This window comes from Phocoena sinus, chromosome 5 (assembly GCF_008692025.1).
Source record: "Phocoena sinus isolate mPhoSin1 chromosome 5, mPhoSin1.pri, whole genome shotgun sequence".
Lineage (NCBI taxonomy): Eukaryota > Metazoa > Chordata > Mammalia > Artiodactyla > Phocoenidae > Phocoena > Phocoena sinus.
In genome coordinates this window covers 63573453-63601228 of record NC_045767.1, presented here as the reverse complement: position 1 = coordinate 63601228, position 27776 = coordinate 63573453, and the positions used below count along the sequence as shown (strand labels likewise).

Below are 27776 nucleotides of genomic sequence, written 5' to 3'. Positions count from 1 at the left end.
TCAGTTTTTCTGACTAAGAGAAGCAGCAATTTCACATGATTCAGCATAATTTTCATCGTTCTTTACAGAGTGGACTTTACGTATTTGGCATAGATCTAGGTGCATTATGTGCATAATCTAATCCTCAGAATATTCCTCTGGAGTTGATATTATTATACCCATTTTACAGATGAAGAAAGGAATACTCCAAGTGGTTGGTCACATGGTTAAGGAGCAGCCTGGCCCTACCTGGGTCTCTTTCATCTATACAACATTGCCTCGACTCTCTTCTACTTTGTAGCTTTCAGTTTCTATGGGATGGAAAACCAGATAGCCAAACTTAATAATATGGTGTTTAAAATAACAAGACAGCCATCACTTGGATTTGATGTCTGTTTTCTAAAGACCTTCGTTCAGGGCACAGTATTTGGTGATGCTATCCCTGAGGACTCAGTGGTGCATATTTCTTTCACATAAAAAAAGTGGATTTTAATTTGCATAAGAAATACACAAATACGTTCTTGGCATAGAAGCTCCAGCCATGACAAAAGTTCACAGGGTAAGGTTGCTCCTGTACCTTGTGCTTTCCAAACTGCCTTCAGGGCTTTGGGGAGCTTGGAGGCATTTGGGACCTGGGCTTCTGAGAGCTGGAGCGGTTGCTGAGTTAGTGAGTGCTGCATGAGGGGGTTACTGACAGGTGAACTGGTTGAAATAAGTCAGCTGTGAAAACTTTGCCGGGGGCTGCAGTTCTCATGTATAACTTCATAGTAGACACTGAGTGCTTGCTATGCGCCAGGCTCGTTCTAGGGCCTTTCTGGGAACCCTGTGATTCAGATACTTCGTTCCCAATTTACAGTTGAGAAACTGAGGCCCACAGCACTTAACTAACTTGCCAATGTCACCCTGCTGCAAGTAGCAGACCTGAGATTTGAACTCTAGCATCTGACCTCAGAGTCTATACTTACCCACATGCTGTCACTGCCTCTTTCCTGGTAGCAGGAAAGACGTATGATAAACCTCCTCCTTTCAAAGAGACAACGTATAGAGCTGGGGTGTTTTATAGAACTCTTAAACATTAACTCATTAAATTCTCCAAACTACCTTATGAGGTAGATCCTGTTATCACCCCATTTTGTAGATGAAGAAACAGAGGCCCAGAGGGTAAGAAAATTACCCAAGGTCACACAGCCAGCTTGTGGCAGGATGGTGCCAGCAGTGGGCCTCTTCTCCTAATTACAGCAGACGAGAAGCCTTTGGGTCCTTGGAGCAAGCAGACTATATAATTTCCTCACCTTCCACACTCATAGACTATAGGGCTGTTCTTTTCTTTTTTAATTATGTCCTTTTCCTTTCAGAAAGTAGCCTTTTGGTTTCTGCTGCCTTGATTACCAGTAGGTATGTTGGAATAATACCAAGGCACTGATTTCATTCTTTCTCCTCTGCTCCCCAGTTCTTTCCCTTCTGTCTTTCTTATTCTTTACCCTCTTCAGCTGTCTGCCTGTGATTTCTCCAGTGACCTGTGAGGAAGGCTGGGGGCTCTGATCCTTTGTGTGGCCTTGGTTCTCCCTGGCCACCAGGAGACATCTGATCTCACTGGACACCCCTCTTCCAGCCGTGGCCCTCTCTAGCTTCCAGCCTGTGCCAAAACAGCAGCTGGGGGATTAGATACATACTTGGGTCTCTTACCAGTTGATAACCTAGCTTTTTTAGTTTGCCTTTGAGACTTAAATTCTCTATAGAACAAAATGTATTTTTCTTTTCTTTGTCATTAACAGACTCTGAACTTAATATCAATTAAGACCTCCCTGTTGAGGTTAATTTAACTATTTAAAAAAAATTATCAGCACACTATAACATAATTTTTCTTTAAACATTGAAGAAAAAAGGAATAAAATTGAGTACAAACCATTACCATTTTTCCATGTTTATTTATGTTTTCTTTGCCTATATTTACATATTTTAGAACATTTGCAGTCATGATATATGACTCGTCTTCTGCTTTGCATTTTTAATTTGGCTAATGGGATAATATTTCACCTGTACTCATGGTGACATTCTTGTTTATGGTTTAAACCTATCATGTCTTGAATGTTGCAAATCAAGTCTTGTTTAGATAAATATCTCTTGAAGGATGAATTTATTGGCTGGCCTGCAGACTGATTATTTTCCCCCTAATTCCTAATCCTTTCTAAATAGAGCTGAATTGAAGAGCGTTTGGGTCTTCAATTCAGTGGCCTCTGTATGGAAGTTTGGAAAGTACCTGCAACTCCACTGTATGGAAGTTTGGAAAGTACCTGCAACTCCTAGCTGAGCTTCTCTGCCAGGCCCTGACACTGTCTGAAAATAGCAGCAATTCCAAGCACCCTGGTTATGGTTATTCACACTAGGCAGAGAGAGGGATCCCTTGGTGAAATTCTCACCTTGGGGCTCAATTTGTGTGGTGGCAAAAAGGATTCCTTCATAAACTACCATCATTACTGAGTAGATCTCTGAAACTTGCTATACTGGTTATGCAGACATCCTGTGAACTGTTAAACTACTCATCATTTAGATAGAGACTTGGACATTGAAGGAGTAGGTCGGGGTGAAAAGCACCCACCCCAGAGTCAGATAGACCAGGGCTTGAATCTAGGTCTGTTTCTAGCTCTGTTTCTAGCTGTGGGACTCTGGCCAGTCAGTTACAGTCTTTAGGCCTCAGTGTCTATCTTTAAAATGGGGATGATAACTCTGCCCGCTCTTGGGGAGAATCAAACATGATGGGGTCTGTAAAGCTTTTAGCCAGTGACTGGTACATACCAGGATCTTGCCTTGAATGTAAGGGAAAACTTTGAAAAGAGTAATAGTGGGAGAGAAGACAAGGCATTTTTCTTGTCTGATTTTGACTGGTCTATGCATATTTTCAGGCAGAAATTCAGGAAAGAAGAGAGGAAGCAGTTTCTGGAAATTACTGCCCACTGGAAAATTTCCCCTGTTCTTGACCGGCTTTGCTTGCCCTATAATTGACTCCTCCCATCCTTTGGATGCCCATGAAGGGAAGAATAGTTGGACAGAATGCTGACAACTGTAGGGGAAACCATCTTTTGCGGCGTTTTGGAGTTATGAGTAATCACAAGGAGGAGAAATATGTTCATTAGAACTTAATTGGATTATTGCTCTTTTACAGCCAAATTAAAGCATGTGTTTATGTGCTCACGGTGGTGTTCTGTTAGAGTTTTCTCATCACAGGAAACCAAAAATGTTCCCAAGGGTTAGTTTACTGAGATTTACTCCCTGGTATAGATTGCAGGGTAGACTAGAGACAAGGACGTATGTGCGTGTGTATGTGTGTGTTGGTCTCACACACCCACCCTCAATGGGTATGAATGATCAAAACTTGAGTCTACTCTTAAAGCATCACTCGTAGCAAACAAAGGGGTTGTTTACTATTGTTTCTAAGAAATAAGGGCAAGATACAGGAATACATGAGAAACAACACAAGCCCATAGAAACAAGTTTTAGTAATGATTTTAATACATTTTCATAATCTCTCTGGCAGCATTTCATCATCTGATGTTCCTAACAGAGGTCATCATTTTGATTAATTAATTTTCTCAGGTGACTATTTAAACTTCTGTTTCTGAAAAGCTCATTCTTATAAGTGAATGCTGTTAGTGTTATCTTTGTTTTCATACCTTTTTTGTTGTTGTTATTTTTCCCTCTTTTCTGTTTATAGTTTTGAAGTTTAGTAAATGATGGCAGAATATAAATCTCAACTGGCAAATTATTGTGTATTCCCTAAACTCTTTATCTGAAAGAAAATTATTGTCCTGAATTCTTAGTATTAGTTAAAGGGAAAATGATGAGACTGTACTTAAATCTGTCTTACAGAGGGTAATGTGCCTTTTTTGTCACGTGGGAAAAGATACTGCTGATCCATTTCAGCACTTTTTTTATAATGATAAGAGTCTTATTTAGATCAAAACTTGTGTTTGGATATGCATTTGTGCATCTTCACAGATAGTCATGAAAGGCAAAGAAAATATTTCTTTTTGAAAAGGATGGTATGCTCCATCAATATGTCTTCAGAAACCCCATACATTTGCAAGGGTTGTGAAGGGGAGAAAATTAGATTGTAGGGGGCAAAACCCCCTTACTATTTTATATGTAAAACACAGATATGCGTATAGTACATAAACGTGTATATCTGCAGTATTATAGTTTCATGGGAGGGTGATTAGGAAAAAAATATCAAAAAAAAGGCTTCTGGGTGGAGCAATAATGAAAAAAAGTTGAAACACTGGATACATCCTTAGCTATTAGCACTTAAAAGCAGCAGTGTTGAAAACAGAATTAATTCTCCTCCTCTCGGATGTCATCTGAGATGATAAATGTTGGTGTTAGCTCACATGATAAATAGTGATTTTTTAATTGTTTCATTGGCTCTGGGGAATTTGTTGTGGTTAGTCCTGGGGACAGTGCTTTAAAAATCAATGGGAATGGGTCAGGAGTCGGTCATAACATCTGGCCTTGCCAGGAAATACCCAAGAGAAACTTGACCATTCACTTCAGTCTTTTATCCTTAAGACTTGTCACCCTACAAAACATGAAAAGAACATGTGTGTCTGTGCATGGCGGTGGGGTAGGCACCCAAGAAGCTTAGATTCAATTTGCTTTAGTGGACAGCCTAGGCACCCCCTACAAATTTGGATTTTTTTAAAAAAAAGTTAACATTAGAAGTCTAATTTAACTGATGGGTGTGACCAACATTTGAAATTTAAAGCTATCTGGCTAGAGTTAAGGTCTTGTATGGTCTGAATGGCCCACCTAGAAAATTAATCCTTTCTCATCCCTGATTCTATGTGGGATAGACTTGATACTACATGGGCATCCAGAATTTAGGGCTAATTCGTTAAGCATGTATAAGTTATTAAAATACAGGTCTCTTGAGACATACATTTTATGACATATTTAGCAAAGTGAGTTAAATTCAGTTTCCTTTTGGTTTGAGAAGGGGAGAAAGATATGGCTTCTATGTTATATTGCTAATGACGTGTAGGAAACAAAGCTCTGTAGTAGGTCTGCTTTCCTTTGCATAGGTTCTCTGTCGCTCTCCCTAAATTCCTGCGTGGTGAAAAGTGTCGGCAGATGGTGCCACACCTGGGTTTTTCTTGGGAAAGACCCTCCCTTCTCCAGGGCCCCAGGGCCTCATTTGTGAACTGAAGGAAATCAATTAGGTGTTTTCCAAACAGTTTTTCTGATATGATAGTTCTATGATCACTCATATGATTGATTCCATTTTAATTCTTTTTAAAATTAATTAATTAATTAGTTTTTGGCTGTGTTGGGTCTTCGTTGCTGCAAGCGGGCTTTCTCTAGTTATGGTGAGCAGAGGCTACTCTTTGTTGTGGTGCGTGGGCTTCTCATTGCGGTGGCTTCTCTTGTTGTGGGGCACGGGCTCTAGGCATGCGAGGTTCAGTAGTTGTGGCACGCGGGCTTCAGTAGTTGTGGCTTGCGGGCTCTAGAGCACAGGCTCAGTAGTTGTGGCTCACAGGCTTAGCTGCTCCGTGGCATGTGGGATCTTCCCGGACCAGGGCTCGAACCCATGTCCCCTGCATTGGCAGGCGGATTCTTAACCACTGCGCAACCAGGGAAGCCCCCCATTTTAATTCTTGACCTTCTTTTTTTTCCTCAGCAAATGCTGATGTTTTAAAGGCAATGGTAGCAGATAACAACCTGTGTGATCCTGAAAGGTGAGTGCTTTTCCCCTGATTTTATGGGGCTTTCGTTTTCAGTTATCCACTAGAGCAGGTTTCTGTACTTTGGCACTATTGACATTTGGGCCAGGGAATTCTTTGCTGTGAGGAACTGTCCTGTGCATTGTAGGACATTTAACAGCATTCCTGGCCTCCACTTACTGGATGCCATTGTCCCTTTCTCCTGCTGTGTGACATCCCAGAACCAACGCCTCCACACATTGTCAATGTACCCTGGAGGCGAAGTCGCCCCTGGCTGAGAACAGCTGCGTTTACGAGAGGGAAGAGTGGGAAGAGTAGCCCTGGAGCTGGGGACCTGGGTGAGTCTTACCTCCACCACTTCTGGATCCCCTCTTCTCGGGCAAGTTAACCGACCACCCTGAGCTCAAGTTCCATCATCTATAAACTGGAGATAACCACTGTACCAACTTAATTGGAATATTATGAGGAATACCGAATACCTCAGGCATCGAAAGACCTCTATGAACAATGATGATTAAACGAAAAACCAGGCTGGTTTGGGGGCACCTGCTAAGTTCTGTTCTTGTATTACCAGTTTTAGGTTACAGTGGTTGAGTATCATAGTCCTTCCTGATTAATTACAGGTAACTGTATTTCTATGTAAGTTTCCATGCTTCATGGAGCATTTATTGAGTGCCTGCTGTGTGCTGGGCCTGATGCTGGAGCCGGGCCTTCACAGATCCTTGCCATGGAGGACGAAGTCTAGTGGGGAGTGGAGACAAGAAGCAGGGGCTGCTTGTAGGCAGAGAAAGTCCAGGACAAAAGGCCCGGGAGAGTGAAAGTGTGGGATGCCTCCGGTAAGGTTCAGTCTGGGGTGGCCCGAGTTCATGCTATGGACAGAAGCAAGAAAGGCCAGGAAGGCAAGTTGGGTTTGAGTGACATGGCAAGGAGTTTGGACCTCTTCCTGCTTACTCTGTGGGTGGTACACCCAGCGCATCTTAGCTATTTCATACATGTTTGTCAAACTGGCCACGTTAGATCTGCATTTTAGCGAGGTGACTTAGTGCCAGAAGGCCAGTGAAAGGAGCTCTGGTGGTGTAGTTTATAGAGACATATGAGCTGTGGTTTCTGCCACACTCCAGCCCTGACCACAGACTCCTTGTGTTAGGACCATGTCACCTCATCGAATCTTTGCCTCAGTCATCTTAGGGCATCCTATAGTCCCTGTCATTGGGTTTTGTGTGCAGCGTTTACTAGATAAACGTTTGCTGAATGAATGTTGTTAAATTTTTTTGTCTACTTTTGAAGTGGGCAAGTGGGCTGCTTACCAGCAGCATAAAGGCTGGCTTATGCTGTCATGAGACTTCTATATGCCTTTTGGGCTCTCAGCCCAGTCTCAGGAGTCAGGCTCTGCTGTTATGTGCTGCCCTGCCCACCTCACCTACACCAGGTCAGAGGGCTGATTCCTGGTTGGGCCGGCCCTGTCCTGTCTTATTTCCTCCTTTCCTAGTGGACCAGAGCCTTGACACGTGCCTTTTGAAAGCAGCCAGCACCTGACCTATATATACTTCTGCTTTTTATATTTTGGATGGTACGGCTGGGTTTCTTCCAGGTTATCAGAGTGATCTCCCCTGTTTCTGAAGCACTGTAGCATGATGGTTAAGATCATGGTTTCTAGATTTAGTCTTTCTAGATTTGGATCTCAGCTGTCGCTTACTAGCTGTGTGACCTTGGGTAAGTTACTTAACTGCTCTGAGGCTCAGTGTCCTAGTTTCTAAAATGAGGAAACTAATAATACCTACCTCAAGGTTTTGTAAAGATCAGTGGAATTAATATATATCAAGTGCATAGACTGCTAAGTGTTAGCTATTTTTGTTATTACTATGATCAACATCTGTCTTGAGCATCACTTTTGATGTCTTGACCTAAAAGCGTTCTTCCTTTGACACAATAGTCAGATTGGATCAAATATTCTATCTTAAGTCATCCGATAATTTGATTGGAATTTAAGTTTTTCTCTCCTCCAGGGCACATATATTCGGGGCATCTCTTAGCTTAGAGATCTAGGAGGAACTTGGGTATGTGTGAGAAATTAGTTTACTTGAAATTAGACTGCATGCAAAGGGAGATCAGCCATTTGGAAAGAGACCTAATACTTGAAAGACAAACAGTGCATCATCATTAGAAGCAGTGGTTTATTTCCGGCCAGTTAATTCCATACTGGAAGTGATAACTCACATTGTTACTGTTTAAAACGAACTGTCATCGTATAGTCGTAAGAGCTGAGTACCTGCTGCCTGAGATCAGTTCACAAAGCCCATTTGTATAATTGGAAGAGGCATTTTTTTTCTTTTGATTTAAATCTGCTTCTTATATTGCAGGGGGAGAGAATGCCTTAGCTGGTATTTCTTTTAATAACCAGTTCGACCTTTTCCTTTTTTTTTTTCCCACCTTAGCCCGGCGACCCCTAGCACTCCTGGGAGCCCGCCTGTGAGCCCCGGGCCCTTGTCGCCAGGTGGCACCCCAGGGAAGCACATCTGCGGCCACCATCTGCACACAGTGGGTGGTGCTGTCGAGCGGGACGTGTGTCATCGATGTAGGCACAAGCGATGGCACTTCATAAAACCCACCAACAAGGCCAAAGAGGGCCGCTCAAGGCGCCAAGGAGAAGTTACTGTCCTCTCTGTGGGCAGGTGAGTCCTGGGGGTGCTTTGGGTTTGTGTAACACAGTTGCTGCGCTGTGTGGATTTGTACACCCGTTAAATGTAGAGTGTGTTCTCCTGAGCCTGGCTCAGGGCCTATCTCTGGGCTTCTTTGATGTTTTCTGGTCTGAGTCCTATATTTTTCCAACAGCAGAAGAATTCTAAGAGGTGGCTATTGCAAGATCAGGTGTGACTTGTATTAATTAAGGTAACAAATTAATTACTTGCTGTATTAGGGTTCTACAGAGAAGCAGACTCAATAAGATATATATACACAGAGACATACATGTAAGAGGAGATTTATTATGGGAATTAGCTCACACGATTGTGGAGGCCAAGAAGACAGGAAAGCTGGTGGTAATTCAGTCCAAGTCCAAAGGCCTGAGAACCAGGGGAGCCGGTGGTATTAGTCCTGGTCCCAGTCTGAAGGCCTAGAAACCAGGAATGCTCATGTCTTATGGCAAAAGAAGAGGGATGTGTCAGCTCAAGTAAAAAGAGCAAATTCAGTCTCCCTTTGCCTTTTAGTTCTGTTCAGGCCCTCAAGGGATTGGATGATGCCCATTCTCATTGGTGAGGGTGATCTTTACTCAATCTACCAATTCAAAGGCTAATCTCTTCTGCAAACGTCCTCACAGACACACCCAGAAATAATGCTTTACCAACTCTCTGGGCAGTCCTTAGCCTGGTCAAGTTGACTCATAAAATTAACCATCACACTTGCTCTAATAGATAAAACCAAATCTCAACTGTTAGAGAATGTAAATTTGTATTTCACTTGTGGAAATCGAAAGATCAGCCCTGGGTCCTTTCCATCTTGTGCCTCTGCTGGATTTGCTAGCAGGAGAAAGTACACAGAGCATTGTTCACAAGAGGTTTTTCAGGAGATGGGCCTGAAGTGGCACATTTCAGTCTTGCTCACATTCCTCTGTCTGGAACTCAATCACTTGGCCACACCTAATGGCCAGGGAGGTAGGTAACGACGGCCAGGAAGAAGGGAAGAGATGGAGCCTGGTCCACTGCTCTCCAGCCTCTGCCGTGTAAGATCCACGTGGACTCCTGGGACTGCTCGCTTTTACTTCACCTCCTCCTTTCCCAGTCCTAAAGTTCCATTTACCTGTGACCTATATGTGATGTGGAGATCTTGCAGTTCAAGTGATAAACAATTTGACGATACTGTATGCAGAGCATTTTTGGTTGATTTTGAGCCTCCTGCAGGAACTGCAAGGCTAATGCTGCACGTGCAAAGGCAGTAGAGAGTAATGGTCGAGAGCATGCCTGCTGGCACCAGACTGGGGAAGCCCTGAGCAAAAGCTGACAGTGTTGCCTACATGATCCTTCTCTCCTTACTGACGAACTCTGAGAAGAGTAGCCTGGACTCACTGAATCACCCTCATTTGACTCCTGACACCACTACTTACAAACTGTTTCTTCTCTCTGTGTCCCAGTTTTCCCCTCTATAAAATGGGGATGACAGTAGCACTCACCTTATCGGGTTGCTGTGAACACTAAGTAAGGTGACTCAGGTATAGGTCTTAGACCAGTTTTTGGTGCTTATTATATACTCAAGAATTGTTGGCTATTATTATTACTGTTATTTGAATTCCATTGAGTTTCATCATGTGTTGCACAAGCAACAAGGAGAAGACTCCTTGGCTCTTCGCCACTTATAACAAAACAGTGCAACTCATGACCACACTGTTTTATTCAGAGCAGAGTCATGGGAACTTATGAATGTGGAATGCGGTGAGAACCTGTAACTTGTTTGGACAAAGTGTATTTTGTTTGCTTTAAAAAAAAATCTGCTGAAACTTTCAACTCAGATTCAGCATGGCTTTTTTAAACGCCCCCCAATCCAACTCTCCGTCTTGGAGATAGAATAAATACTATGACTGCTGAGTGATTACAGGCTGCTTTTCAGCAAGTGTTGCTTAAAGAGAGTCTTAAAGTTTGACCGAATAGGTTTGTGGTGACAACTTTTTTCCTGATCCTCCGTTCACTCCTTCAGAGTCTCTCCTTCCTCCTTCTGGTGGGTGAGCTCATTTTGGACAAAGAAGGAGAATTTATTTTAGATGGTTTTGAGGGAAATGAAGACCAAGACTAGAGAGAAACTGCTGTGAGAGATTTTAGGGTTTTGATGGTGATGGACGAGAAAAGCAGTCCAACTGAGTACATTTCTTTAACTTCTCTCTTAATTCTTAAGGAAAATCTCTTCCTTAAATTCCTTAACCCTTAATGAAAACCCAGATTTGCTTCAAAAACAGAAACAGAAAAACCCAGACAAAACTCATGCAGACACAAAAACTCTGCCACCTGACTGATGCTGATTAATGTGTGTCTGGGGCCCTGTGTATAGAGGTAGACCCTCTGCTGGGTGAAATTTGAGAAGACAGTTCCCTAGTGAACGTCAGATTTGCAGATTGGTCAGGCTTTTATTCAGTCTTCTGTTGTTAAAACAGCTGATGTTTAAGCCCAGGTCCTTGTTAGAAACCACAGCTCTGAGGCTGTTTCATATTTGAGTACCCGTGTTTCTTAGTGCCTTTCCCATGCTCTGTAAACTGTGCAGCAGTCTGTGATGTGTTGAGTGAACATCAGCTGGGAGGTTTGGCAGGACGGCTCCTCCTGTTGAATATGGTGGTTTTCTTTTCTTTTTTTTTTTTTTTTTTTTGCGGTACGCGGGCCTCTCACTGTTGGGGCCTCGGATGTGCAGGCCCAGCGGCCATGGCTCACGGGCCCAGCCGCTCCGCGGCATGTGGGATCTTCCCGGACCCGGGCACGAACCCGTGTCCTCTGCATCGGCAGGCGGACTCTCAACCACTGCGCCACCAGGGAAGCCCTTCTTTTCCTTTTAAAAAAGTTTTTATTGAAGTATAGTTGATTTACAATGTCGTGTTAAGTTCAGGTGTACAGCACAGTGATTCAGCTATATATATATTAATATAATGTGTATATATTAATATATATATATTCTTTTTCAGATTCTTTTCTCTTATAGGTTGTTACAAAATATTGAGTATAGTTCCCTGTGCTGTATAGTAGGTTCTTGTTGATTATCTATTTTATATATAGTCATGTGTGTATGTGAATATGGTGATTTTCATTGCTGTCCTAACTTTTGGCTGAGTTTGTTTGGGATCCTCCAGGTGGATGATTTTTACTTCATTCATGATTCTTGTTCAGTGGAAAAGCAAAACCCGTCACATTTCCTCTTTCTCCCGCTCAGGTTTAGAGTTACGAAAGTGGAACACAAGTCAAATCAGAAGGAGCGGAGAAGTTTAATGTCAGTTAGTGGGACCGACAGCGTCAATGGGGAGGTGTCTATGACACCCCTGAAGAGAGAGCGAAGTGGCACAGAGTAGCAGGTAAGTTGAAGTTGTGGCGACATTGGGGGTGGGTGGCACATGGCAGGGAGAAGGTGCCCAGAGCCTCCCTGGAGTCTGTGGTAATACGGGAGTGACTTGGCAGGGAAATGAGAAGTACTTTCCTGGAGCTGGTAAGGCTGTAGGGGACGGAACACCATTACTTGTCTGCCCAGAGTTTTTGTGAAGAGCCCATCAACACAGGTGCCTCCAGGGACCTGGCCTGTATGATAATGAGTGGGGAGGATTACTTAGGAGGCAATGTGGAGTGGTGGGGACTGGAGCAAACTAGAAATCACATAACCCATCTGTTAGGGTTTGCATTACCACAAGGCAGGAAGCACTTAGTGTGGCTAGATCTTAGGCAAAAAAAGGTGGAAATCTAGACTTTTTTTTTTTTTTTTTTTTTGCGGCACGCGGGCCTCTCACTGTTGTGGCCTCTCCCGTTGAGGAGCACAGGCTCCGGATGCGCAGGCTCAGCGGCCATGGCTCACGGGCCGAGCTGCTCCACAGCATGTGGGATCTTCCCAGACTGGGGCATGAACCTGCGTCCCCTGCATTGACAGGCGGACTCTCAACCACTGCGCCACCAGGGAAGCCCCCACAGGTGAAATCAACAGGTTTTTAAATGTTGGCGGCTTGTTAAAAATCCTTTAAACGACCACGCAGGCCAAATGAAATATAATCTTGTCGCCATTTCTAGGTAAACCGTGATTTGAAAAAGCCTTGAGCAAGCAAAGCAACGCTCTTTTCCTTTGAGTTGGAAACCAGTTTTCTTTGATGTGTCACATTCTAAAATACCCCCAGTAGAAGTATTACTCTTTCCACCAAATATTTTGAAGCAATTTAAAAGCAAACGTGAATGCTTCTTGGCTTGGCAGTTTTAACTTTGGGAGATATTACTTAAAAAAAAAAAGCTGTGATAATTTGTTATTGGCTTAGCCTTCATCTTCTTTGCTCTCTGTTCTGGCTTGAGTCCCATTCATCCCTTTCATGTTACTTATTATATGTAAAAGGATGAGTGTGAGGACTCAGGAGTGACCAGCTCCAAAGTCTCCAATGGAACAGTCAGAGCCTGAATGTTAAGGCAGAAGAGGTTCCACTTCCAAAGGGAGGGGGAGGCGGGGTAAGGGGGAGGGGACTAGCCAGGTCCTAGAAGGTACAGGGAAACGGCAAGGTTGAACCTGAACCTCAGAATCAGGCTGCCTGGTTCAGGTCCCCATTCCCCACTCACTAGCCCTGGGACCTGGACAAGGTGCTTGGGCTTTTTTATGCCTCACTTTCCTCACTGGGAAATAAAAATGATGCTGCCTGCCTTGAGGGATGGCAATGAGATATCAGGGAAATAACATGGGAAGCCCAGGGCCTGGCAGATAGGAAATGCCCAGTCAGTGCTACTAATTATTTTAAGTGGCCAGTTTGGCGGAGAAGGGGCTTTTGAGTGAAGCTTCTGATAACCTGCCCGGGCTCAGAGGGGTTGAGGATGATCCAGAAGTCATCTGGGGGCTTCCCTAGTGGCGCAGTGGTTGAGAGTCTGCCTGCCAATGCAGGGGACATGGGTTCGTGCCCCGGTCTGGGAAGATCCCACATGCCGCGGAGCGGCTGGGCCCGTGAGCCATGGCCACTGAGCCTGCGCGTCCGGAGCCTGTGCTCCGCAACGGGAGAGGCCACAACAGTGAGAGGCTCGCGTACCACAAAAACAACAAAACAAAACAAAACAAAAGAGTTGTGCTCCTGAATTCTGTAAGACGTAGGGGCTCTGATAGATTTCCAGCACTGGTTCTTGCCATTTCGCCCTTGGGAAGATCTGGCCGCTTCCCCTGAGTTGAGGAACCCAACAGAGGCTTTCTTTAGAGAAGAGACATGGAGCAGAAAAGTCTGTCTTTGGCTTCTCAGCCAGTTACTGGTGTCTTGGGAAGGGAACCAAGAGGAATTTAGGAAAACGAAGAGGATGATGAAGATCATAAAAGCAGCTAATGTCAATTCAGTATTCTAGTCTTCTGGGTGTTGTACTGAGATGTATCTCACATGTCACCATTATAAACATCTCCTAATGGGATGGATACTATTACCCCAGCTTTATAGATGAGGAAACCAGTGCACGGAAAGGGTAAATTACATGTTATGGATCACATAACTGGAAAGAGGAGCTGATTTGAACTGAGGTCTGTGACTGTAAGACCAGCTGCACTCTTCTGCCATCCTGGGGTGCTCATGAAGGGGCAGCCCTAGATCCATGAATGAGGAACATCTCCACCAATGATCTGGAACCTGGTGGTCTAATATGGTAGCCACTAGTCACCTGTGGCTACTTAAATTTAAATTAATTAAAATTAAAAGTTTCATTCTGCAATCGCACTAGTCACATTTCAAGTGTTCAGTAGCCATAGATGACTAGGGTCTGCCAGATACTGTATCTGCGCAGATACAGACATTTTCCATCATTGCAGAAAGTGTTACCAACAGAGTAGATGGTACCTTAGATGTCAGAATTGGAATCCTGAGTGACTTTGGTAAATTAGAGAAACATTCTGATTGAAGTCGCGAGGACTTGGCTTCTGGGACGAGAAGTATGTAGCTATTCAAGTCTAAGGTGAGGAAGGCCCAGCCAGTCGAGCTGCAAAGAAAGAGAAAGCATGAGTTGTAATGACAGTTCTGCTTATGAGTCATCAACCTGGCTGTGTGTAGAGAGACAGAGCAGAGGTGGGTAAGAAGACACTGCTTGCCCTCGGGCAGGAAGCGCAAGATGATCCTGGGTTAGGCTCAGCCAGATTCCAGCCTTGCTCAAGTGCCGTGCCCGGAGGGAGGCACTCAAGGTCTGGGAAGGTTAAAAGAATTAGGATTGCTTAGGTAGTTTTCTTGGTCCAAATTCTGTCCGTATCTGGATTTGATCCAGTCATCTGAAAATCCTGACCACATCTAACTGGTTTACAACTTGATACTCTCTGCAAAGCACGCAATCTTCTTACCGCGATTTTGTGAAAGAGCATTGGATTTGATTAGAAGACCTGGGCTCTCATCAAAGCTTCGCAGCTTGGAAATTGTCCTTAACTGCCCTTACTCCAGGTTTCCTTGAACGTGAAATAGGATATTTAATCCATCGATTGAAGGTGAGTGCCAGGAGAGCATCTGGCATGTCATTGACTCTCAGTGGTGCTGTGCCGTCCAAAGGTGCAACGAGCACATGAGTGACCTTAGAAAGGGGATGTGTTTTCCGAGCCTTCAACATAATTAATTTTGGAATTAAAAAAAATAATTTTTGTTATGGAAAATTTCAAACAGACTCAAAAGTAGAGAGAATAATGTCACAAATGCCGATGGACTAATTTAATTATAATACGTACTGCGTATTGAGTATCTACTATGTACCGGGCATGCTTTAGAAGGCATATTCCATGTATTAACTGTTTTAATCCTCACAACAGCAATAAGTAGGTGCCAGTTTAAGCAGAGAGAGTTGAGGCAACTTGTTTAGAGTTACCAGCAAGAATGTGGTAGAGTTTAGAGCCTAAGCCAGGCAGTCTGGCTCCTGGAGTCCCAGACTTCACCACTCAGCCGGGTCCAAGGAAAAACAGGTCCTGTGGTTAGAGCCTGCTGAGGTTGGGACCTGCTGAGTGACGATGTCTGATGAGCCCAACAGAGAATGGACTCTGAGAAAGGAGGGAAAGGACTATTCACTGACACTCAAAAATATGTATGTACTTATGAAAATTTTTCTTGCTTGGTTTCTTAATATTTTGCATCCTCCAAAAGAGTATGTTTGGGAGATTTAATGTGACTTGATTTTCCAACAAGAGAGATCCTGAAGTTTTTCCTTCTAGGCCCAGAAGATCTCTGGTTCTGAGCTGAATAGAAAGATCTGCACTGGGATGTAACACAATAAGACAGGAGTGTTATATACCTTTTGTACTGTCTAATACAGGTTTTAGAGTTGTGTTTTTTTCCTGAAAAATATTTTTGTTTAAATTTGGATTTTTGGCCAAGCTATTTTACTGGAATGCCTTGTTTTAATATAGAACTGATTCAAATATTCAAATGCAAATGCATATCTACTCATTGGTTAGGTTTCCTTCTTTAAAAAAAAAAAAATTCAGTGGCTCATACCACCAACTAGACTTAGGATTTCTCTCTCTTTCTCCTTCTCTTTTGAAAAAACAAAATCTGCTGTTTGGCATTTCTTCCCCCCTTTATTATTTCCCCCCTGTTTCCTTTGCCTGAGTTCTTTTTTGTAGCTAGATCTGACTTGCACTCTGCCTGATTTATTTTGGCAATGCAGTTAAAATGGTTTCTTTTTTCCACAGAAAATGTGTTTTGATTTCTTCTTAGAAGAATAAGCTTTTGTTCTTCAAAGTTAAATAAATCAAATTGCTTTCAGCCTCCAAATGCCACTGCCTTGTCTTCATTATCATTGGGCTTTTGCTTTTTAAAAATGATGCCATCGTAAGCATTCTCTCGCACATGTTTCTGAAGTATCTACCCCCCTTTCCAGTTTATGGTAGCATCTTATTGAAAACGTTGATTTGGTAAGTTTACAGAAAATATTTTTTTATCAAAACAGAAATTCATCATATTAGATATCTCTGTTTTAAATCGTTTTCTTATTGAAGCTATTCTATTAATTCTTATTTCGGTCATTTAGTTTAGTGATTAAGAGCTGAGTTTTAAACTGCTTAGGTTTAATTTTAACTGTGCCACTAACTACCGGTTGTTTCCAGCAAGTTACTTAACCTCTCCAAGCCTCAGGTTCTTCATCTTTAAAGTGGTGTAGGGTGTAGTGGTGGGTGTAAATGACATAACACATGTGTACAGTTCTTAAATCAGGCTTTAGCACAGAGTTAGTATTCACTAACTCACGATTCACTATTATCAACAATTTCCATCCCATTCTCAGGGGTCCTAGTTAGTTATTAACCCATTCCTCAAGCATCACTTTTAGATACTGTAACTCCCTTTTTACTTCTTAAGAACATTAGAGCTTTGGAGTCTGATGACATCTCAGAAATAGATATTTGGCAAGTCCCTTAGGAATTTGGGCCATTTTCTTGTGTGTGTTAAGAGGGCCTTAGAAATAACATGTCCCTCTTACTGGAAGTGGAATCAGAATTAGTAACAAGGCAATTGAAAAGCGTTGCAACTTAAGTTCTTTTTATTATACAGATCAGAGGAGGGGTTATATTAAGAGCTAGTGTGGACTGACTTTTCTTCACCTCACCGTGCTACTGCTGGGCTGGGGCTTTGCTCTGGGATAAAAGTCTCCTTTTTGCCAAGACTCATGGATCACACTCCCTCCCTCCTCAGGACCACTGCCAGGCACAAGGTCAGCTCTCCAGATCTTCGGGGCCTTTTCATTTCCTCCTCTAACAGTGAGGAAAGGCAAGCTTTTCTCCTTTTTGCTTTTGAACTCTGGTGACAGGCAGTGCAGTGATGGTCCGGTGGTGGCCTCCCCTGATGATGTGTTGCTTTATTCGCAGTCCTCTGCATGGCTCATTCTTTTGTTAACTCTCCATGGAAGGAGAGGATAGTGAGAAACTTTAGGTATCACGAGTTAATTTTTCTCCATAGCTTATATTTTTTTCAGGGCAAAACACACACACATATATATATATTTAAGAAAAAGGATCACAAATTTGATGGAAGCCCCTTAATGTGATTCATTGGCCTTTATAAACAGAAGCTGCACCTCAAATAGGCATGGATGGGACCACCTGGCTTGATTTAGAAATGGCTGAATACATTTCTAAAGAGTAAAAGCAGTACTTTGATACTTGTGGTGTTCTTACATGGAAGACCAGTCCCATTGAGTCCATCTTAAATATGGAAGTGGAGGGAAGTTAATGCCTGTCCTTGACCATTCACTGTCTGTGCAAAGCGTAGGCAGTAGAACCAGGCAGATGAGAAGAGCTGAGTGGGGGACAGAAATTTAAATGCAAACTGATGGATCATGGGTGATCATCTCATCTCATCTCTCCAGTTTACAGTGGAAGAGCCAGGCTCAGAAGGATGAAGTTTTCCCAGATCCCTGGGCTGGGGAGGGAGAGGGCTTGGGTGGGAAGAAATCCATACTTTGGGGCCGATATGGTCAGTGGCTTTGAAGTTCAAGGGAGCTTTGCTTCAACAAAGAAAAAAATCTGCATTCAGTTTAGCCCGGTAACTCACAGCAGTGATCATTTCAACATTATCAACCTTCCCCAGGCTTGGTCTCCTATGGGGACCACCTGATGTCTTTTGGCTGTTAGAGCTGCGCCTGGATCAGTCCAGGTTTGTGAGCTATTCTGTTTTCTAACAAGTCGACTAAGATTATAGACTTCGAGATCTCAGAGGAGCTGTGATGGTTAGTTCAGGTCAACTCAAGTACAATTAACGTCTTTTAAAAGTATTTGTTGAGCCCCTACTTTGTGGCAGGCCTTAGGGATGCAGGAGTGTGGAAAAGGGACAGACAAGGGCCATGCTTTCATGGAGCTTCTGTTCTAGTTTTTGTAGTAATTTTTCTCCCCATGCCCCCTTGGTCCCCTAGTTTTAGAGCAAGGAGGCCCTAGGACATTATGTATGTTGTTCAAGGTCATGCCGATGGTTTATTCCAGAGCCTGGACTTGGGCTTCCTGATAGTTCAGTCCCTTCACTGTCTCTGAGGTCCTGGATATTGCAAGTGTTTGAAATTGAATCATTTTTAAAATGGAAAAATAAGGCATGAACACGATACAATATTTAAGCACCATAAAAGGCTGCAGGATGAAAAAAAATGTCTTCACCCTGTCTACGCCCCTTCTACCCACCACACACGTCATCTCTCAGTCCCCTTCCCAACAGGGGACCACGGTTGTCCATGTCCTCTATATCCTTTCAGGATTATTCTATGCATATACCTACTTAAACAACATATATACGTGTCTACAGCCCCCTCCTTTGCCCTTCCATGAATGAGAGCTTAGATACTTGTCTGCACCTTGCTTTTTATTGAAATTGATGACTGATAAGGTCTGTGGACTATTTTTTATGCTCCCACATTGATTGAGCCATGAGGAGTGAAAATGCCGGACACGTTTAAAATGTTGTGTGTCCTGTTTGTTCTTTGTTGTTGGGAATAGCCCCGAAACATTCACAGACATAATCTGAGAGTTTTGGGTGGACCTAAAAACGTATTTTGCCGTCATCAACACTGATGTTCTAAGTTATTCTTCCACAGCCTTGTTCTGTGTACAGAATAGACTGAAACATATTTGTGAGTATTCCCAGAATTTAGATAACATGAGGGCCCAGAGGGTTTTGTTTTGTTTTGTTTTGAATTGCCACCAAAGCTGTCTCCTCTCCTCAGTTATCTCCCTCCGCAGAGTCTGCTCCAGGGCACCTCCCTAGTGCTGACCAGAAGGTGACCCCTCAGGGAGCTTATCTGTCCTCCCCGGTGGCCCTGCCAGCGCTCTGACAAGGCTTAGGAAAGAGGGCTGCAACATCTGCATTTTTGCCACAGAAACTGCAGCACTGGAGGCTCACGGAGATTTCGGAGGACGAAAAGGCAGACCTAAGGGGCTCGAGGGAGGCAGAAAGCGAAATGCCTTTGGCGACATTTTGGCCCAGAACGAGATAGAAGAGGGAATTAACAGTTATAATCAGGATTTTAATTTTTCTTCATTTGTAACTTGAGACTTTGAATCTACTAACATTAAATAGCTAAGGAAATAGTAGTCCCTGTTTTCTGTAAGCTGTCTATTTTCTGCAAGGATGTACGATGCTATAGTAGCTCCACAGTATAGATTCTGGAACCAGACTCCTTGTACCCAAGTCCTGGCCGGGCACTTTTTAGCTGTGTAATCTTGGGCAAGTTCCTTAGCCTCTGATGCCTCAACTTCTCCATCTGTAAAGTGGGTTTAAAATAGCACCTACCTCATAGGGTTGTTGTTCTTTGGTGCTTAGCAAGTGCTAAATAGCCAAATACTTGATGTCATTATTATAATATTATGTCAGGTGAGACCTATTTAAACACTTAGCAAATAAAAGTGTGAAAAATTAATGGTTTTTGATATTTCTTAATTTTCCTGAGGCTCAGAGAGGCAGGTTAGACATAACCTATGAGATGCTGTAGTTTTGTTTGACACTCTGGTAGAGGCTTACTAAATGCAGGTAGCTGGACTCTTGCTCACAAGGCAATCAAGAGGCAACGTTTAACTTGTTTTGTTTTCCTTATTAGAAAGAGGTGGGACCATTCAGAGTCTTAAATTATTCTACCTGTAGCTAGCGTAGATGTTGAATCAGAGGTTTCTTGAGACTAAGAGGGAACTGCTGAATTGCGTTTAAATCCTTCCCAGGAGAACCCTTGTGTTTCCAGATACAGAATAACTTTTGATGTCAATTACATTTTACTTGGAATAAAGTGCTCTGATTCTCACCATCCCAAGGGTTGGTAAATCGCAAACGTTCAGCTATTGTCACTTGGGAAGCCCATTATTGCTAAATATATGAACACATTTAAATTGTTGTGAAGCTATAACTCAGGAAAGAGCAAACTTCAGACTTCCCAGTAAGATCTAAATCTCATGTGAGAAAATTCAAAACTACAAGGCGTGCACAGTTCCCCATTGGCGTTATTCAGGAAAGAGCAGAGAAGGACAGGCCGCAGAAGACCTCATGGCTCGGTGGATATCTCCGCGTGATTGGTGTGGCGGCGACTGTGGCTTCCAGGTGGGACTGCCTGGGCTGGAATCACTGCTTTCTTATTATTAATTGCGTGGCCTTAGGCAAGCTATTGAACCTGCAAGCCTCAGTGTCTACTTATGAAAATGAGAATCGTCATTGACTCATGGAGTCATTGAAAAAATTGAGTTACTGAATCTGGAGCGCTTAGCACTGCAGTGCCTGGTGCATAGAAAGCACTCCGTAAATGTCAGCCACTATTGTTATTAATCAGATAGCCTTCCTTCCTTAATCCCCTGTCCTTTGAGGTCTTAGTGTTCGCTGTCCGTTAATCTGTTTAGGCTTCTAGTTTCTTAAGACATGGTTCTCATTTTTAAAGGGACCAGATCCTTTTTTCTAGAGAATCCTTTTTTAACAAGGCACATATGCATCCTAATCAAAGCTCTGTTGTGGCTCCTGTGGAACCTTAACACCACAATGGAATTCTAGCTTTATCTAATTAGAATTGTGTAAAAAGCAATAAACTCTAGAGAAAAAGATGACCTTTTCTTTCCAGATACATTTTTTCTGAGGTTCTTAATTTCTCTCCATCAGTCTTGTTATTATGGTGGATGTGGTCACACTTGGGATTTCTGAATCGTCTTTTCAATGTAAGGAAGTTTTGCTTCATTTCTCCCAGCTTGAGCACTCACTTGTGTAAGACAGTAATCACCAAATTTCCCCACCCTATCCCACTCAGAAAAGATAGATCAGTCTTGTTAAATATGGTGGGGTCCCCTGGTGATGCGACCTGAGAACAACAGGTGGGTGGAGTGTTTTCTCTCCCTCTGGTCCGCGCTGCTAGCCTTCCCTTAGCATTCATGCCAGCCTGCTCCTAGTTTCTGACTGCTGTGTGCCTGTTGAGGAGGCACCTTTTAATATTAATGTGTTGTGGTAAAGAAATACTATTTTAAAGTATGTGTTTGTTTATCAATACGGTCATATTCACAGCTGTAGAATGAAATGAGAAGAAATTTAACATTGTCAAATGCACCATGACGCAGTCCCAGAAATAAGGCTGCAGTTGGAAATTTACAAGCTGTGCAAAATGTGGTATCTTCTTTCCTCTAGATTATCACTCAGATAAGACAGGTATTTATCTGGAAATTGAGAGCTGCTGTGCTGGTCAAAGCTTCCCTTTTGTTAAGTGTGTGTGAAGACAGAGAGCCCAGAACTTTGAATCTGTGCTGGGTAGTTTTCAATAGAGCCTGAAAAGGTTAACTTTCCTTTTTTTCTGCCTTGTTTCTGGTATTAGTAATGAAGAATTTTAAGCAGCATTTTGTGTTTTTCACATTCTCTTTCAAAGATATTGTGTGCAGTGCAGTTTTAACCAGCTGCAGAAAGCCATTGTGGAAGAGAGCCACTGTGCTGGGATGCTGGTAATGGTCACGATAGCTAACTTTTAGGAGGGTACTGACTGCTTGGCCCTGTATTAAGCATTGTACATATATCATCTTATGTAAAACCCCCAACAACCCTATGTGGGATGCTGCAGAGAGGCCAAGGTTCAACAGCTAGTCACAGGGGTCTGCGTCTGGGGACAGGCCACTGGCTCCAGACCCCCACTTCGTAGCCCATCCTTGGTCTTACATGCCCACTCCTTAAAGCTGGTCAAACCTGTGCAAAGAACTCTAAATGGGAAGTTCTACTATGTTGGGATGAAAACTCTTACTGTGATGAAACATTTCATTCTGACATCCCTTGCTCTTGACCTTCTTGTTTTCCTTGGTGCAAAACAGTCCAGGTCTAAGGGAGCCGCTGATAAAAAGAGGAGACATAAAAGTAGTTGAACACCTTTTTTCTAGATAATGGCCTAGTTTGAAGTTTTACTGAGAAAATTCTCTCCTATCTTTTAGCTTTTTTTTTTTTCCTCTTAGGACAATTTTTCTATTTTTCCATCTCTGGCTTTTCTACTTTTTTCCCTGCTAGTGTCTTCCACATTAATTGACTCTCAAATGACAGTATTCCCAGACTTGACTTTGTTCAGTTTTATTGTACAAATCTGTAGTTTAGCCATGCTCGGTTGTAGCAATGCAGAGCAGGGAATTACTTATTCATTTATAATTAAGAACTTGGTTCTTGCTGTTTTAGAGGACAATGCTTTATTTCCCTTTCAGCTAAGGGGGTAAGGGTCCTTTCCCCAACCCATTTAGTTTGGGAGATCCCTCTCTGGCTCTCTCTCCTTCACGTATACACACACACACACACACACACACACACACACACACTATGATTATTATAAATGACATAGTGACAGAAAAGGATAATATGGATAATATTAGGCTACATGTGAAGGATGAGCTATAAAATAAGTACAAAGTAATACTTCAGTGAAGACAACCTATTGACTTTTTGCTATTTCTTCATATTTCTGTAAGCTGGTTTCATCTCTGTTTTTGTTTAGCATTTATAGGAAACACAATTTGGGGAGACAAGAGAATGTTTTGTTCCTTAACCTGGTGTAGGTTTGCCTGCATTGTATGTTTCAATATACACAGTCAACTGTAGAATTTTAATCCTATCCTGGGTCTTCAAAACAGGAAAGTAAAGGGGTACATAACTGTCACGTAGATGAGACCACCGTAAAAAAACAAAAAACAAACACAAAACTTTGAAAAATAAAAAATTATTTTGCAGGTTTATAGGGGGCTTCATTTGTAATGTAAACACAGATGTTGACATGGGCCAATTGCTAGAAGAACTTAAAAATATAATACAGAGCCTTCCAAGGTACAATGAAGATTGAGCATTTTATCATTGTGTTCTTACTTGCCCAGTGAAGTCCCAGCCAAGCTGCACCCTTTGCTCAATGGAGATGCAAAGTTAACTCAATTTGGTGTGGCCTGGGAAAGTCACATTACCTAACATACAGGGTTCCTTGTGACTGACCACGTTCACCCTGTTGCTCATGACTTGACAGAATGTAGCTGAAGAGTTAAGGAACAGGTTCCTGAGAACAAGTGCTAAAGGACTCACAGGGAGAATGCCCACCAGTCACCCCAGAAACTTGTATTAAACCAGACTGATGCCGTCAGTCTACTGTGGTTTCCAAGTTCTGTTCTTTCTTGGTTTATAAAACCTCAATAAAGAGGTCCTTTGGAAATTTTCGTGCTTAAATTTCCTTAGACTGATTTCAAAGAAGAAATGTGTAGTGGGGGAAGGAATGCAGTGGGATGGGGTGGGACGGGGTGAGGGTGGATTACAATTCCTCTGTGTTCTTAAATATTTAGGCCAGATTAACATGTGATATGATGCTTGCCAAGCTTTACCTTTTTTGTTTTCTCTTGCAGGAGTGACTTTATTTGAAGAGTTCTAAGAGACTGAAAACTTATGACATATAAAGTTGCCTAGGGAATTATTTTTTTATCTTTTATACAATTTCTATGGTGGAGTCTGCAGGCATGTGGATGAAAGCTAAAAGGGAATACTGTTGCTGTGCTGGATACAGAATTCAGTTTTGCTTTGAAACAAGTTTTGGTTTAAAAATGTCTGATGAAACATTTATTATATTTCCAGGGAGGAAAAGAGCTCATGTTTTTGTCTTCCCAACCACCACCCCTCCCAATCCCCCGTCTGTGGCCTTGGTGTACACACTGCAATTTTTCCAGTATGATAACTATGTACAGTGGAATTATATGTGTAGAGTCTGAGCTAATGCTCAGGGTGTGTGTGTCTGTGAACTATATGTGTGTAGTCTGAGCTAATGCTCAGGGTGTGTGTGTCTGTGTGTGCGTGTGTGTGTATGTACACACATGTCTGTGTGCCTGTGCTTCTGTTCCCCCAACCCTTAGATCTCATTTTGCTACTGGTTGTAAGACGATCCTCTTACAGTTTAACTGTTACAAAAGATAAAAGATGAATCTTTGGTGGTGAAGGCTCCTTGAAGATATAGTCTAACCCTGGGCAGTTGATCCCCCAAGAGATCATGGAGTCAGAGGGAACCAGATGCTAGACTTTGGATTCAGAGACGAGAAATCAGCACCGACCTGCTACCAGCATGCCACTCCTAGGTCACTTATAAAATATTGAGAGTTTTGGTTGTTTTTTTGTTTGTTTTAACTCAAGCTAAGCAAATCTTATTTAGCCATTGAATAAAGGGGGAAATGGTTTAAAGTCACTAAAAAAAAAGTCTTGTTTTGACTACTCAAGGCTAAAACAAAACAAGACAATCTCCACTTCTGGTGCAAGATGGACCCACACCTTCCTCTGGTATGTTTTCCTTGGTGTTCTTCCTGTTCTCCATCTTGTAGCTAGTGTCTATTATTTAAAGGATTCTTGAGGGTTACTTTCCCCTGTAGGTGTGGAATACCCCACTTAAAAAAAAAAAAAAGCTTTACAGTTTACAAAACACCTCAAAGAACCCAGAGGTGAAGGTAGTAGTACATTTATGGGAGGTCTGGGCCAAGAGGTTGGGGAGTCCAGGTACAGGGAAATCTTCAAGACCTGCCTCCATGTTGGTATGGTGCCTTGGCACTTCCTTTATTTCAGAAAGAAAGCACAATTCTCATTTGACTCCCAAAATATGATTCCCATGAAAATGTACTTTTTTTTTTGCGGTACGCGGGCCTCTCACTGTTGTGGCCTCTTCCGTTGCAGAGCACAGGCTCCGGATGGGCAGGCTCAGCGGCCATGGCTCACGGGCCCAGCCGCTCCGCGGCATGTGGGATCTTCCCGGACCGGGGCGCAAACCCGTGTTCCCTGCATCGGGCAGGCAGACTCTCAACCACTGCGCCACCAGGGAAGCCCGAAAATGTACTTTAAAGTATCCATTCTTTTTCTGGCACCAGACTAAAAATTTCTAACCTTTAAATGAATGGTAGGTTCAATTTCATGTGAATTTTTGCTGACAACTAATTAAAAGCTGTACATGTGTACATGCATACACGCAGTAGACCCGAGGAAGGCAATATGGAAATAAATTTCACGGTGGTCCAGAAAGTAGCAATATAGGAATTTTGGGGGTGTGTGTTAGTGTAAATAATATGCGTGCAGTCTTAGACCAATAGTTTTAGTTTTATAAAGAGGAATCATTTTTTGTTTTAAAAATATTATGCCCCCGGAATGGTGAGGGATAAAGTGTAAGATATTCTTCAGCTTTAATTATTTTATAATTTTATTCAGGTCAGATCGCTTTTTTTTTTAAATAGCAATACAACAGGCAAGAGGATACTCAAAATATTTAAATTGTATTTATACCAAGAGTACGTTTTAACTGTTTTCTAATACTTGAGCAGTTGTTGTCTGACTGGCTTCCAAATATGCCAAAAGTTAAGCATTCAGTATTTTCAACATGTATGCTTTTTACAGGTTTATATTACCTAATAAGAATCTTTAAGTGTCCCCAAAGCAACAGATGTTTACAGGCCTTTTGTGTTTTTCCTCCTTTAGAAGGCTTGGAGACCCACAACAAAGTTACTGTATAAAACACTAATGATGGACTAACTTCTGATGTAATAAATGAGTTGGCTACCACCTCGATGTAAAAATTTGTAAAGGAAATTTTTCACCGAGTGTCAAATGTATTTTTAACTGTCTGGTTTGTACTTCTATGACTTTTGTACTACCAAAGCAGAGTTAAAAATAAAAACGTTAAACACAGTGAGTTGTTTTTGAATGATCCAATTGTTGGTGCCTTGGGTACTGAAAGTACAATTGTGGTTGGTATAATTTGTCGAGCTTAATATCACAGTGCCTGATTTCTTACGTCTGAATTGTCAAGTGATCATTTGGCTGACTTTCCCCATTGGATTCCTCCTTCCCCCCATAGTAATGCCATCCTCACCCTCGATTAGTATTTTTAAAATTTGGAGATAATTTTGGATGTAAGGAACAGTTGCAAAAGCAGTACAAAGAGTTCTTGTATACTCTTCACCCCACATTCCCTTATGGTATCATCTTACATAACCACAGAACAATGATCAAAACTAAGAAATTAGGGCTTCCCGGGTGGCGAAGTGGTTAAGAATCTGCCTGCCAATGCAGGGGATTTGAACCAGGGTTCGAGCCCTGGTCCAGGAAAATCCCACATGCCGCGGAGCAACTAAGCCTGTGCGCCACAACGACTGAGCCTGCGTGCCACAACTACTGAAGCCTGTGCGCCTAGAGCCCATGCTCCACAACGAAAGAAGCCACTGCTCGCCGCAACTAGAGATAGCCTGCATGCAGCAACAAAGACACAACACAACCAAAAATGAAAATAAATAAAATAAATAAATTTATTTAAAAAAAAACTAAGAAATTAACATCAGCATAATACTACGAATTAAGTCACAGCGTTATTCCGGTCTCACCAATTATCCCACTACCATCCTTGTTCTGTTCCAGATTTCCCACTGCATTTAGTTTCGGCCTCCTACATCTCCTGTGACCTGTGATTTTCCCTCCGTCTTTTCTTATTTTTCATGATCTTGACGTGTTATAGCATGTACTGGTCAGTCATGTTGTAGAGTGCCCTTCAATCTCAGTGTGCCAGCTGTTTCTCCTGACTAGGCTGAGGATTTGCATTATGCAAAGGACACCCTTCCCATTGCTCCGTATCGGGGGCTGGTGGGGGAGGCCACGATGTCGCTGTGTATCGCTAGTGATGTCAACCTCCACCATTTAGTCAAGGTGGTGGCAACCAGCTTTCATTTTGGTAAAGTCACTATTTTTCCCTTTGTAATTAATAAGTATTTGAGGGGAGATATTTTGAGATTAGGCACATACCCTATTTCTGCTTCACCCTTTAATTTTACCACCTGTATTATTTTCTTTGGGCTCCTGTAAAAAGCAAACTGGGTGGCCTAAGACGATAGAAATTTATCCTTTCACAGCTCAGGAGGCCACAAGTCTGAAATCAAGGTGTCTGCAGGGTTGGTTCCTTCTGAGTCCCAAGGGAGAACCTGTCCCATGCTCCCTCCTGCCTCCTGGTGGTTGCTGGCAGTCCTGGCGTTCCATGCTGTGTAGCTGCTTCCCTCCGATTGTCTGCCTCCGTCTTCACATGACCGTCTTCCCCGGGTGTGGGCCTCTGTCCTCTCGTCTTCTCATGGGGACACTAGTCATTGGATATAGGACCCACTGTAATCTAGGATGACTTCATCTTAACTTGATCACATTTGCAAAGACCCTAATTCCAAATACGATCACCTTCACAGGAACCTGGGGTTAGGACTTCAACATACTTTTTTAGGGGACACAGTTCAACCCACTACACCATCCATTGGTGGATCTTGCCTGCAGCTGTTTTTACTGTAGGAGGGGCTCTTTCAGGTTGGTGCCTGTGTCCTTTCGATATGGCTCCTTCTCTTTATTTCTTTCTCCCTTCCTCTTTATCCCTTTTGCCCTTTCTCACTTTCTAGAACCACGAGATGCTCCAGGCTCATCTTCTCATGTTGTTTTCCTTG

At 42.6% G+C, this 27776-nt stretch overlaps 1 protein-coding gene across 1 annotated transcript in view; it reads left to right on the top strand.

Annotated features, from left to right (window-relative positions):
• Positions 1–25996, top strand: part of RELL1 (RELT like 1) — a 60324-nt gene extending 34328 nt beyond the window's left edge. Inside the window, exons 4-7 of the mRNA XM_032633057.1 lie at positions 5651–5708; positions 8129–8365; positions 11595–11733; positions 23685–25996. Of these exons, the coding sequence (XP_032488948.1) occupies positions 5651–5708; positions 8129–8365; positions 11595–11730 (431 nt within the window). The 3' untranslated portion in view covers positions 11731–11733; positions 23685–25996. The remainder of the gene's footprint in view (positions 1–5650; positions 5709–8128; positions 8366–11594; positions 11734–23684) is intronic.
• The last annotated feature ends 1780 nt before the right edge of the window (positions 25997–27776 follow it).